This window comes from Humulus lupulus, chromosome 5 (genome assembly GCF_963169125.1).
Source record: "Humulus lupulus chromosome 5, drHumLupu1.1, whole genome shotgun sequence".
NCBI lineage: Eukaryota > Viridiplantae > Streptophyta > Magnoliopsida > Rosales > Cannabaceae > Humulus > Humulus lupulus.
This window is the reverse complement of record NC_084797.1, coordinates 50,732,965-50,748,021: the sequence shown is the minus strand read 5'-3', so window position 1 is coordinate 50,748,021 and position 15,057 is coordinate 50,732,965. Positions and strand designations below refer to the sequence as shown.

Genomic DNA, 15,057 nt, shown 5'->3' with positions numbered 1-15,057 from the left:
TCACAACAAAATCAAAACTTAACTATACCTCAACCTTAATCATGAAGAAAACCCTAGATCTTTGCATGCATTTGGCAATGAGAAAAAGTAGCTTTGGTTGTGTGGCCTTGTGGACACTAGGGTTAGACTATGTGTGATTAAGGTTAGGGTTTTGAAACTTTGATGCAATTAAGGTTTAGGTGGGGTACAACCACTCTAGGGTTTATTAGGGTTTGGAAAATTATGAAGAGTTGATGGTGATGATGAGAGGTCGGCCAAGGGTTTATGTGGGTTGTGGGTGCACGACAACAAGATGGAGAGAGATAGAATGTGTGTGCGTGTGAGAGAGAAGGAGAATACAAGAGTGAATGGGAGAAGAAAAAAAAAGAGAAGGAATATGTTCTATTTATAGGCTCTTGGAAAAACTAACTACCCTAGAATTCTCTTGATTCACTCCTAAATTCCACCTATAATAACTCTAACCAAAAATTTATTTTTTTTCAAAAAATTTGAAATCCCCAAATATATATGCATAATTTGGCCACACTAAAATAATGGAAAAAAATATTAAAAGAAAATCCACTTAGTTTCTTAATTGCTAAAAAAAAAACTCCACAAAATAGCTCCAAATGGTTAAAAGATTCAAACTAATTTCCTTACATAAACTAATAAAATAAAATCCTTATTTAAATAAATAATTTCGGACCTAATATTAAAATAATATAAAAATCTAATTAATCAATTACTTGCTACTAAATTCCACAAAAATAGGCCTAAGTAGTTTAGGACTCTTATCTTATTTTTCATACTTAATTAGATAAAACAAACCCTAATTAATATATACATTTTAACCACATTAATAAAAATAATATTTTGATCTCTAAATAATTCTAAATTAACTATCCAGAAAACTATATTATAAAACTATAAACTTTATTCTAACTATAACATAGAAATCATACTATACTATAATAATCATAAGCAATAAATAATTTTCATATTAAACCATATTCTATCACCACAACTCAAGTTAAAACTATACTATAAAATAAATAAAAACAACATATAGTCACATAAATAAAGAGGTCTAAGAGAAAGGTAACCTGATTACTACAATTCTCCCCTCCTTAAAGAAATTTTGTCCACGAAATTTGACTTACCAAAAATCTTGGGGTACTGTTGCCTCATGTCTTCTTCTTGTTCCCTGGTTGCTTCTCACTCACTACTATTACTCCAGAGAACTTTTACTATAGGGATACTCTTGGACCTTAACTCCTTAACTCCCTTCTCTAGAATGCGTACTGGTCATTCTACATAACTCAAGTCCTGCTCCAGCTCCAGAGTTTCATGATTAAACACATGGGACTAATCGGATACATATTTCCTCAGCATTGAGACGTGGAACACATTATGCGTTTCTGATAGCGATGGTGGCAATGCGAAGCGATATGCTACTTGCTCATTTTTTTCCAATTACTCGAAAGGACATATAAATCACGAGCTAAGATTCCCTTGCTTATCAAAACGCATAATCCCCTTCATGGGAGATACTTTCAGAAAAACATGGTCACCTACTGCAAACTCTAGGTGTTGCCTCTAAGAGTCTGCATAGCTATTCTAATGATTCTGATCTGTTACCACTCTTTGTCTTATCTTTTCTACCGCTTCCATCACCTCTCTCACTGTGTTTGGACCCGACAGTTGCCTTTCACCCACCTCATCCCAATGAAGTGGTGTTCTACATTTATGCCCATACAACATTTCAAATGGTGCCATTCCTATCGTGGCTTGATAACTGTTGTTGTAAGTGAATTCCATAAGTGGAAGGTATTTACTCACAGACCCTGGAAAGTCTAAAGTACAAGCTCCCAGTATCACTTGTAAAATTTGTATGGCACGTTCTGACTAACCATCTGTCTAACGATGGAAAGTTGTTCTTAACTTTAACTTACTTCCCATAATACCTATAAACATTCGCAGAATTTGGATGTGAAAACTAACCCTCTGGTAGAGATTATTGTCTTAGCAACCTTACTGCCACGAAATCTCTGTGTACTGCTCTGCATTATACCTAGTACAGATTGGTAGAAAATGAGTGGACTTTGTGAGTTTGTCTATAATCATCCACACAAAATCATACTGTGTCATGGTCCTAGGCAATCCAATTACAAAATCCATTGCACTTTCCTCCCACTTCCATTATGGAATCTCCAATAGTTGCAATGTCCCCGTAGGTCTCTGATGCTTAGTCTTTACTTGTTGACAGGTTATGCACTTTACTACAAACTCATCTATGTCCGTCTTCATTCCCAGCCACCAATACACTGTCTTGACATCTTTGTGCATTTTAGTCGGCCCTTGATGAAGTGAATAAGGAGTAGTATGTGCCTCTTACATGATTCTGTTTCAACTAATACACACACTCGATTTGCTGATAAATCTGCATCCTCCGAATTTTGTAAAAGAGTCAGCTTCTTGAGAAGAAAATCATCTTGTCGTAGCTCCTCTCTAATATCCTCTAGAAGCGTGAACTTGATTGTGAGGTTGGCTAACTTTCCCGTGACTATTTCAATCTCGGATCTTATAATATCATTTCGGAGAGGTTCCACCATTTCCTTGAGCATTGCAACACCCCCATAACTACGCCTACTAAGGGCATCTACTACTACGTTGGCCTTTTTAAGATAGTACAAAATCTCACAATTGTAGTCTTTTACCAATTCCAACAATCTTCTCTGTCTCATGTTAAGCTCCTTTTGCGTAAAGAAGTACTTCAAACTTTTATGGTCTGTATAAATTTTGCACTTTTCTCCATAAAGATAGTGTCTCCAAATCTTCAATGCAAAGACCACAGTTGTCAACTCTAAGTCATGAGTTGTGTGTTGCTGTTCCTACTCCTTTAGATGTCTTAAGGCGTAGGCAATAACTCTTTCATTCTGCATCAACACACATCCTAACCCTTGTTTTGATGCATCACAGTACACCACAAACTTATCTCGATTATTGGGGACACACAAAAATAGTTCTGACACGAATTTTTTTTAGTAGTTGGAAGCTTTCTTCACACTTCTCTATCCACGTGAACTTTTGTTGTTTCTATGTCAAATTGGTCAAAGGTGTGGCTATTCTAGAAAACCCTTCCATAAACCTCATGTAATACCCTGCTAACCCTATAAAACTTCTCACCTCTGAGGAATTCTAGGGTTTTGGCCAGTCCCTAACTGCCTCTATTATTAGAGGGTCTACTTCTATCCCCTATTTTGACACAATGTGGCTTAAAAATGCCACCTTTTCTAACCAGCACTCGCACTTTTTGTACTTTGCGTACAACTGGTGCTCCTTAAGTCGCCTTAGTGTCAATCAGAGATGTTCCTCATGCTCGACCTTTATCTTAGAGTAGATCAATATATCATCAATGAAAACTGCTATGAAATTATCCAGGTAATCCTTGAAAACCCGGTTCACTAGGACCATTAATGTTGCTGGTGCGTTGGTTAGACCGAATTACATTACCAGAAACTCGTAGTGCTCATATCTTGTCTTTATGGTTGTCTTAGGAATATCTTATTCCTGCACTCTAAGTTCATCATAGCCTGACTGCAGATCTATCCTTGAGAACACAGTAGCTCCTTCTAATTGATCGAATAGATCGTCCATATGAGGTAACGTGTACCTGTTCTTGATTTTTACCCTTTTAAAGTCCCGATAATAGATACACATATGCATGCTCCTATCTTTCTTCTTGAGAAAAAGTATTGGCGCACCCCATGGTGAGTCGATAGGTCTTATGAAACCTTTGTCTAGCTGCTTCTGAAGTTGTATCTTTACTTCCTTTAATTCTGAGGGTGCCATACGGTAGGGAGCTTTTGAGATCAGCGATGTCTCTGGTGCTTGTTCTATTATAAATTCGATCTGTCGGCTCGGAGGCAATCTCAGTAAATCTTCGAGAAATACCTCGGGAAATTCACAAACCATATGGACATTCTCCGGCTTTAAGTGCGTCTCCCGAGACTTGTCTACCATGTTAGCAGTAATGCTTGGTAACCGTTGCTCATTAGTTTTCGCGCCATAAGCATTAAGATTCTAGGAATTCTAGTATGGGATACATCTCCTTCAAAAAATGGATTGCATCCCTTCGTCTTTTTTGAAAATGACAATTTTTCCCTTATAGTCTGTTGTTGCTATGTGTCTTGGTAGCCAATCCATGCCCAGTACTATGTCGTAATCTTTAATGTTTAGTTCAATTGAATCCACTGGTAGTTCTTTACCTTCAATTCTGAATGTCGTGCCACGCCCCCCTCTACTAGATAGTACCACCTCTCCCAAGTGTAATTTCATAACGAACATACTACTAAGATATTCGAAATGCTTTTCTAGTTCGCCTATCATTCTTTGAGAAATAAAAGAACGCGTAGCTCCAGAATCAAATAATACATTGCATAATTTACCAGAAATAATAAGTTGACCTGTCACAAACGTGTTACTAGTTACTTCTTCTCTTTGGGTGAGAGCAAAAACTCAGGGAGGAACTACTTTGTTGTCTCTTTTATGCTCCTTCGCCTTTGGACAATCTTTCTACATATGGCCTTCTATACCACTATTAAAACATCATTTTTTCAGAATTCGACATTCTCCTGGATGCTTTCTCTTACAAGTTGGGCATTAGGGGTATTCGACATATGGCTTTTTGGTACCACCGCTAGATGCCACTAATTTACCCTTTTTGTCTACCTCCTAAGTTTGACCACCAAGGTGCTTCATCTTATGGTCATGTTGCCCAGCGTTCCCCTTCTTCGCATCTCTTCTAGTAGCATTTTCTTTCTAGATAGTCTCCTCTGACAGTTCAACTTCTAATGTTATTTCCAGTGTTTTAGCATATGTGGCTATCCCTCTAACCAACTTTACCTCTCTAGCGATCATAGGTTTTAACCACTTCACAAACTGTTGAATCTGCAATGTTTCTATCGGCACAGTATGTGGTGCAAACATAGCCAGACTGTCAAACTTTCTAGCGTATTCAGTTAGGGTTGAATTGCCCTGGGTGAGGGTAATGACCTTGTCCACCCATGTGGCCAAGATAGCAGGGATGTAATACTTCTTATTAAAGACTTGCAGAAAATCATTCCATGTCAGTGTGGGCACATTTCTGGTCTGTGCCACTACGTCCCACCAGATGCGGGCATCTCTCTTGAGGCAGCTAGAAGCACACGAGACCCTGTCTTCATTGTTCAGTCTCATATGCTTTAGTATAGATTGAATAGACACCATTCTTCTGCTTCCACTTTATCAGACTCGCCATCAAATTTTGGTGGCTGTTTCTCTCTAAAGCGCTAATAAACAACCTCGAAGCGATGTTCAGCCATTTGTAAAACCTGTGACAAGGGTACCATATTTTGCGCTTATGGTTGACAGTTTTAGTGGGGTTGTTGCTGCCTTCGCAGTTCTTCTAAAGCTATGATATTTGCAACAATAAAAGAAAGGAATGATCTTCTAAGCTCAGTAAGAAAATACACAACAAGTCATACAAAAATAAACAATAAACTCATAATAGACAATTTCACATCCAATACTAGAATTAAAATAGAATCCAAAGTCATAATCCATTATATATCTTAGACATACTAGAGATCATACACAGATCTAGGTCATAAATTATATCATGCAACCATAACATTAGTCATAAACACATAAATAACAAATCAAGACATCTACTGAAACAAATAAGAGTTATAATGGTTGGACATCTCACAATCCACTATACCACAATGCCTCCACGACCTAAAAGAAAGTGCTAGTGCTCCACCCTTACCATTTCCATGTACCTGAAATGTTAGTCATATAAAATAATAGATCTAACATCTACACTACCTAATTTTCCTTACCTTGAGTGTGATGCGCATAATTTATACTTGAGTCTTTTATACGCTAATCCCTCTTAGAACATTATTTCCTAAACATAATATCAACATTAAAATATAAACTAATAGATCTAAATCTCACAACAAAATCAGAACTCAACTATACCTCAAACATGATCTTGAAGAAAACCCTAGATCGTTAAATGCATGTACAATTTTGGCAATGAGAAAATGTAGGTTTGGTTGTGTGGCTATGTGGACACGATGGTTTAGCTATGTTTGATTAAGGTTAGTGTTTTGAAACTTTGATGCAATTAGGGTTTAGGTGTGGTACAACCACACTATGGTTTACTAGGGTTTCAAAAATGTGATGGTGATGATGAGAGCTTGACCTAGGGTTTATGTGGGTGGTGGGTGCAGGGAAACAAGAGGGAGAGAGAGAGTGTGTGCGTTTAAGAGAGAATGTGAAAGCAAGAGTGAATGTGAGAGGAAAAAAATGATAAGGAATAGGTTCTATTTATAGGCTCTTGGAAAAACTAACTACACTAGAATTTCCTTGATTCTCTCCTAAATTCCCTCCTATAATCTCTCTAACCACAAATCTAATTTTAAAAAAATTCAAATCCCCAAATATTTATGCATATTTCGGCCACACCAAAATAATAACAAAATATGTAAAAAAAAATCCACTTAGTTACTTAGTTGCTAAACAAACTCCACAAAAATAACTTCCAATGGTTAAAAGATTCTAACTATTTTCCTTACTTAAACATATAAAATAAACACTTAATTTAAATAAAAAAATTTGGACCTAATATTAAAATAATATAAAAATCTAATTAATCAATTACTTGCTACTAAATCCCACAAAAAAGTTTAGGACTATTGTCTTATTTTTCATACTTAATTAGGTAAAATAAACCCTAACTAATCTATACATTTTTGCCACATTAATAAAAATAATATTTTATTCTGTCAATAATTCTAAATAAACTACCCACTAAACTATATTATAAAACTATAAACTTTATTCTAACTATACCATAGAAACCATACTATAATATAATAATCATAACCAATAAATAATTCCATATTAAACCTTATTCTATCTCCACAACTTAAGTGAAAAACTATAATATAAAATAATTAAAAACAAGATATAGTCACATAAATAAAGAGGTCTAAGAAATAAGTAACCTGGTTACTACACCTTTCATGAATATTCTTTTCCCTTCTCCACTTCATCATCCCTTAAACCTATAGCTCAAATTCTATCCTCTACACCAATTGTTCCTCCCTCAGTTTCACCTCCTTTATTACACAGACAACAATCTTCAAATTTTACTCCATCTAGTGTAGTTCCTTCTAACTCTTCATCTTCTCCTATTCACAGTGCGTCCTATTCCTCTAATCAACATGTACCTATATCCAACCTTGAACCCTTGCCATTAAGTACTAATCAATACTTTGTTTGTCTTGAAGTGCTTTCTGACATTCTAGGTTTAGGTGTTGTTGCGAAATTTGGGATGTATCACTTAGTCGACTCTTCCTTAAGCTACAACTATTGATTTGATTCAAATTGTTCCAACGCCTACTATTACTGCCGCTAACTCACACTCAATGCAAACCAAAGCCAAGAGTGGTATGCACAAACCTATGGTTTATTTGTCCACATTTGTACCATCTTCTGTGACGAAAGCTATTGTTAGTGATCACCAGAAGTATGCTTTGGAGGAAGAACTAGATGTTTTAGCAAAGAATAACACCTGGAGTCTGGTTTCTCTTCCTGAAGGTCCTCATCCTATACTCTGCAAGTGGATTTTTAAAGTAAAAGAAAATGTTGACCACGTATAAGGCGCAATTAGTGGTTAAAGGCTTTCATCAACAATCTGGGTTTGATTTTCAAGGGACATTCTGCCTGTAATCATAAGGTTTGTGCTTACATTTGCACTCTCACGCGGCTGGCATATTCACTAATTAGATGTCAAAAATGCCTTGTTAAATGGGGACTCAAATGAAGAAGTATTCATGCACCAAGCACCAGGTTTTGAAGATATTTTAAGACCTACAGATGTTTGCAAACTTCACAAAGCCTTGTATAGCCTCAAAAAGGCACCAAGAGTCTGGTTTGAGAAACTTGCTTCTGTTTTTCTTTCCTTTGGCTTCATTTCTTCTCAAGCAGATCACTCTATGTTTGTCAGGTATCATAGTAGTCATACAACTATAGTTTTAGTATATATGAATGACATACTTATCACAAGGAGCTCTCCACAGTTCATTTCCTCTATTATTTTAGATCTTAATCAAATGTTCACTCAAAGATCTTGGTAAATTAAGTGTTTTCTTAAGCATTGAAGTCATTCATACTCAAGATGTTGTTCATTTGTCTCAAGCTAAATATCTCATAGATCTTCTAGCCCGAGCAAAGCTTAATTTTTCTAAGACTCAATCTACATCAATGACTGCAGGACTTTGTCTTTCTACATATGGTAGTGAACCCATTGAGAGCCCCCAATTTTACAGGTCTGTTGTTGGTGCATTACAGTACTTGACAATTACACGACAAGAAATTTCTTTTAGTGTAAATAAGGTCTATCAATTTATGCAAACTCCTCATCAATCTCACTAGGCTGATGTCAAAAGAATCTTCAAATATCTCTCAGGTTAAATAGATTATGGCTTGTACATTCGAAAGCCATCATCTCTTGACTTGGCTGGGTTTTGTGATGTTGATTGGGCTGCTGACCCTAATGACAGACGGTCCACCAGTGTATATTAGATCTTTTTTCGCAACAATCTCATAGCATGACAGTCCAAAAAGCAACAAACTATATCCAAGTCTTCTACAGAGGCCAAGTTTAAAAATCTTGCCAGCATAGCTACTGAACTCACTTGGATAAAGTCTCTCCTTAGTGTTCTTCATATCAGCCATCCAAATGTCCTTGTTGTATGTTGCGACAACTTAAGCACAGTAATGCTTGCTGCTAATCCAATTTTCCATGCAAGAAAAAACATATTAAACTAGATTTGTAATTTGTAAGAGAGAAAGTTCTTGCCACTTAGAAATGTGCCATGTTCCAACATTTGATGAACAAGCTGATTGTTTTACCAAAGCCATATCAAGCACAAGGTTTCCAATTCTAAGGGACAAACTCAAAGTTGAAGCTCTATCACCTTTGGGTTTGAGGGCACTATTAAGACCACTTAGGTTGTGTTAGTGGTTAGTTAGTTTGTTACTCGAGAGTCTCTTAGTTTCGAGTGGTTACAACTAACGAGCTCTGATATTCTACAATATCTATTCTAGATTCTTATACTCCTTGATAACTAAGCAGTACAATAATCATATTCATTCTTTCCAGTTTTATCTTTGCTTTACTTTACAAAATTGAGCTTCAAAATGTTAATTTGATTTTTTTTCTCATAGATATTATTTGATTTAAAAGAATATTTTATTTGTTTGTTTGTTTTGATTGATCTGGGCTCGAAGACTAGATTGTGCATGAGAGCACAAATTAGAATATTAGGTAAATTTCGTTTTATTTAGATTTAAAATTTCACAATATAATAAACTAGTTAAATTTTCTTTTTAAAATAATGATTTTGTTAAATTATAAATTAAATAAATGGATAAATTTGAAATATTTTTGGTATTAAACTTATTTTCAACTTATAAAAAAATTTAAATTAATTAAAAAAATGTACTTTTTAATTAATTTTTATCATATTTAAGAATTAAAATTATTTAGATGTACCATGTAAACACATGACATGTAGGCACGTGACAGAAAACCAATTTTTGTACTTAAATCTTGATTTAAGTATTTTAAGATATTTAAGTGCAATGATCTGAGTAACATAGGTTAATTTTATCGTCGCTGATATCCTGTAAATATATATATATGTATTATATACAATGTATGTTTGCTTAGTTTTATTTAAAATTTTATTAATTATTTTCATAAAGATTTTATGATTATTATATGAATTTCAAATAAATAAACAATATTATATATAAAAGAATGACATAAACATATTAAAAGAAAAATTAAACCAAAATATTGTTTATAATTTTTTGAAATATATATTTATATAAGATAACTTTTTAGATCATAAATTACCATATTTAAAGTACAAAACATTTATGATATTATTCAAATTACACCTTAATGATTTGAGAAGAAAGTTGTTTATTTTTTATAGAAGATAAATGTTTCTAATTTCTCATGTAGTTACACAATTATACTATTTATATACCTATATATAATATCATTATAAAAGTTAGATCAAACAAATTATTATTATAATGATATTTTATAATATTTAAATTTATATTAATATAATTATTAAATATATAGTTTTGTATTAAATATTATTATAATACTGATATTATATAATATTTGGATTCATATTAGTATAATTTATAAATATTTATTCTACCAAAATTTTATAAAAATTAGGACTATATATTATATATTATTATAATGATAATATTTTATAACATTTGACTTTATATTAATATAATTATTAAATATCTAGTCTTGTATTATAATAATGATATTTTATAACATTTGAATTTGAATTTATATTAAGTTAATTATTAAATAGGTAGTCTTATATTAAATATTATTGTAATAATGATATTTTATCATATTTAAATTTATATTAATATAATTAATAAATATCTATTTTTATTTACGTTTAAAAGTAAATTCCAATAAATATTTAGAATATTTCGTTAAAGTTAACAAAAAAAAAACTTTTAAAACCAAGAAAAATTGTTAAATACACACTATTTATATATAATAGATAGACTAGGTGCAAGGGTCCCTTGGAAAAATGACCTATTTTTTGAAGTTATACTTTGGCATAGTTTTTATAATTTTTTGTAAATTGACCTCCAACACTCGAGACAAGTGGTCGAAAATTTTCAAACAGGTGGTCGAAAAATTAAGGCAACTAGTGGAAATTTTTAAACAGCTGGTCGAAATTTTAAACAAATGTCATTTTGCAAAAAATTATCAAAGCTAGGCCAAAGTGCAAAATGACTCCAAAAAATTGGCTATTTTAACCAATTACAAAATGCATGTTTGTTTAGTTTTATTTATAAAATTTATTGTTATTTTTATTATATTTTTTATGATCGTAATATAAATTTTAAATAAATAAATAATATTATATGTAAAAGAATGACATAAACATTGATAGAAGAGAAATATTATTCTAATTTCTTATGTAATTACACAGTTATACTATTTGCAAACATGATACCTATCTATATTTGTTTTTATTTAATATGAATATATATTTATATAGGTTAGATTAACGTATGTTCATAAATATAAATGATCAATTTTTAAATAAAAATTAATATTATGTATTATATATTATTATAATAATGATATTTTATAACATTTGAAATTATATAAATATAATTATTAAATATTTAATCTTGTATTAAATATTATTATAATATTTAAATTTAGATTAATATAATTATTAAATATATAGTCTTGTATTAATTACATTTTATAACATTTGAATCTATATTAATATTGTTATATCCCTATTTCGAGGTATATGTTGTCATAATGCAGAAAAACAACAACATGTTTTGCCGAGGAGAAATAAAAGGATTTGCTCGAGAAAAAGTTTTTATGTCAAGTCAAAGACAAAGAATCGGCTCATAAGAACATTTTTATTTCAACTCGAATAATATGGGAGATCATCTCGAAAGCGCATAAAAAAGTATAAAAAAAAATGAAAAATTAGTATTGAAGAAATCGATTAAACTTTTATAAGAATTTGTTTAGATATTTACTCATTGACTGAATTCTTTTTATTATGAATTAAAATAAGATATTTATGTAATTTTGAATTCAATAGAGATTCTGAAACGAGGTCTATAAATACCGTGATTGTATTAATTTATTTTCACAAACTAATTTTGTACTTAAACTCTGGTAAATTGTTTTCTAAGCTTTAACTGAGAAATCTCAATAAAAGTGATCGTTGACTAGGTAGATTTAACTAATTAACCATGTAAAATCTCTATGTTCATCTTTATTTTTCTGAAACCAATATTAGCTTAATTGCTATTATTTTTAGTTGACGAAAATTTGTGTCAATAGTTTGATGTGTTGATTGAGAGCATTAATAAGCAATTTAAACCCTAAAATTCTTGATTCATCATTGCAATGGCCACCCCACTTGAATCTTTCCCGATTCTGGAAGTGGACACCTTCTTCCAGGAAAACGAGAAGAAATAACCCTGCATAGTGGGGAACGTCCCAGGCGGCTAACAAGTGCATGACGGGGGGAGTGCCTCGACGACCACTCGAGATCCTGGGCAGAGCTCATGACAGCCCCAGTAGGATTTCTATTACCCGAAAAGGTATGTCCCAATGGTGGATGTAGAGATCCAATTTTTTATTATTTTATTTGTTATGTTTTATTTAACTGTTTGTTTATTAGGAAATAATTTGAATTGTTTATTTTATATGAAATAAGAATAATTGATTTATTTGAAATAATTGTGTAACTTGTTTGTTTTATTATTAATGTACATTTTATTCTGACAAATTATGTGATTAGAATAGGATGCATTTTTATTTGTTTCATTAAATGTGTGTACCGAAATTTTGTGTGTGTGTGTGTGTGTGAATGTGTTTTAATTTTTTTTTAATTGTTTATTTCTTTTAATTTAAGATGAATAAAAGAAAACAAAAAATGGATAGTATGAATCTAGACTTGATGCAAGTCTTGAACATTTTCCTTTTATTAAGAAAAGAAAAGAAAATAGAAAAAATATAAAGTTGTCATCTTGTAGGATAAGATGACGAGGCTTATCTTTGATCTGGTTTACAATAGGATAAGAGTTAGGTGAGGTGTATGGAGAGGAAATTGTGAGATTTAGGCTTAATAGGTGGGATTTAACTCATTTTGTGGGATATGTTTTGAGATTTTCACACTTGGGTGCTCTTCTTAGGGTTAGGTCACTAAAGGGTTATAAATAGAAAGAAAGAAGAGAGTGCACGAAAATGAGAGAAAGAAAGAGAGAAAAAAGGAGAAGAAGGGTGAGGTTCAAACTTTTTAGGTATGTGCTATTTTTTTGGTTTTGGTTTTTGAATCCCTAAGTCTAATATTTCTTCTTCTAAATTTCAAGAAAATTGTTTCTCTTTTCTTGTCTTGTTGGGTTCGAAAATCATAGGTGCCCAAATGTGTGCTCTTGCTTTTGAGTTTTGATCATAGTCAAGGAGGTAATGGAAATCATGTCTTTGTTATTATGATGATGATCTATTGTTATTGTTGTTATGGTTCTAATTATTGGTAGTTGTTTGGAAAGCTTACCTTTATGCCTTTGATTGATACTTCATGATTCTATTTTGTTACTAGTCATAGAAACATGTTAAGGTTCCTTGTCTTTGGATTTTGAAATGATGATTATTATTTTTAAGCCTATAAATTTCGACTAAGCCTTGGGTGCATGATCTAATGATATTATTTTTGTTGTTTTGTTCATGTTGCTATTAGGAATACATATGTTGTTTTGGTATTTTGAAAAATTATTTTGGTAAAAGGACATATAGGTTTCATCAATAAGTTGTAAATGAGTATTGGTATTTTTCTTTTATGTGATTATGTGTGTAATATGAATCATGAGGATAAATGATTACTATACAGGTTGTTAAATAATCATGAGATATGTTGGTGCATGATAGGTTGGTTAATAATATAAGGATAATTGTTGGGTTGCTTTGGTGTTTGTGTAGCAACATGCTAATTATATATTTGTGATGCCTAATATTGTAATTTTGATAAGTATGCATGAAGGAAATGTAGGGAAATCTTGTGTTTGTTCTGCTTGAGGTTTCTACCATGACATTGTTTTAGGCCTAGGCATCTATTGTAAATAATTGATTCAAGGCATGATGAATACTTATGTACTAAAACTTATAGAAAATCATGCTAGATTTTGTGTATTATTATTCATTTTTACGAGCATGTTGTACTATGATTCTTGTCTTGAAGATTTGAATAAAGAAGCATGATGTGATTTTGTGGAAACTTGGTTGTTAAGTCCTATGTGTATGTCGGCCTAAGCTATATTGCATATGATATGGAATTGTTCTAAATGCTAAATAAGATTAAGGAATATTAGGGACTTGCACAAGACGTTAGAATGCATGTTATACATATCCATGTATTGTTATGTAATGACCTAACTATTTCTAAGACCTTGGACCATTAAAACTACTAGACATAACTACTATTTCGATACAAACATAAGAAATTACATGCCTTTATTGAAAACCCAAAATATAAGAAATAGCATGTCTTTATTAAAGATGTAAAATAAAATGTGATATGGTATGAGATCCCATTGTTTACAAAAAATAAAACATAGCTTTAAAAACAAGTTTAAAAAACTGAATGCGGAATTACAAAAGAGACATATTTCAACAAACATGACATGCTACCAAGAATCCTTCCACCTCCATAATCATTTTCCTGCATCACACTAAAATAAAGGAATGAGCCTAATGCCCAGCAAAGAAAATCTACTAAATAAAACATACATCGTAAACATAAGCATAAGAATACATCAAATACTATAAAATAACATAAGACTATCTAAAACATATATCATATATCATAAGCATACACTATAAAACATATGGCTACAAAAACATCTATTACAATGGCCATCATATATCTTGGGGCTTGCTAGCTAGGCAATCATATGCCCATAATTCTATAGGGCTAGTTATCTAAACAAGTCATATAAATTTATACGGCTTGTTATCTAAACAAATCATATGCCCAGGGAATATACTATTGGCACTTGTTATTTAAACAAGTTATTTGTTATCTAAACAAAACATATACCCAAGAACTAAAACATATCATACATATACATATCATAGCATAAACATATAACATAACATAACATATAAGCACATAAAATCTATCCTATTTTCCTTACCAACACCTGGATATGAGAACAAGGACGGGATTTGGAACACTCCTAAAACAAACAATACAAATGGTGAGTATTTCTAAAGAATAAAGAATGAATGTGGAACTAAACCATCAAGAAGAAACTTACTAAGAAAGAACTTAAGTTTCAAGAACCTAATCAAGAACCAATAACGGAAGTTAGGATCTGAATAAAAGAAAGTAAGAAAACTAAAGAGTTTTAAAGAATAGGAGTACCTTAGTT

At 31.9% G+C, this 15,057-nt stretch overlaps 1 protein-coding gene across 1 annotated transcript; it reads right to left on the bottom strand.

The window, feature by feature from the left end:
- Positions 1–1,596: 1,596 nt before the first annotated feature.
- LOC133779128 (uncharacterized) lies at positions 1,597–2,723 on the bottom strand. Its single transcript, XM_062219122.1, has 2 exons — positions 2,375–2,723; positions 1,597–1,823 (listed from the first exon to the last, which is right to left on the bottom strand). The coding sequence occupies exons 1-2, from the start codon at positions 2,721–2,723 to the stop codon at positions 1,597–1,599; spliced, it is 576 nt and encodes a 191-aa protein (XP_062075106.1).
- Positions 2,724–15,057: the final 12,334 nt, after the last annotated feature.

Coding starts and splice junctions, on each gene's coding strand:
- LOC133779128 (XM_062219122.1), bottom strand. CDS start 2,723: ATGAGACAGAGAAGATTGTTGGAATTGGTAAAAGACTACAATTGTGAG. Junction 1,824..2,374: donor ATTAGTTGAAACAGAATCAT/GTAAGAGGCACA, acceptor TAGACTTTCCAG/GGTCTGTGAGTAAATACCTT.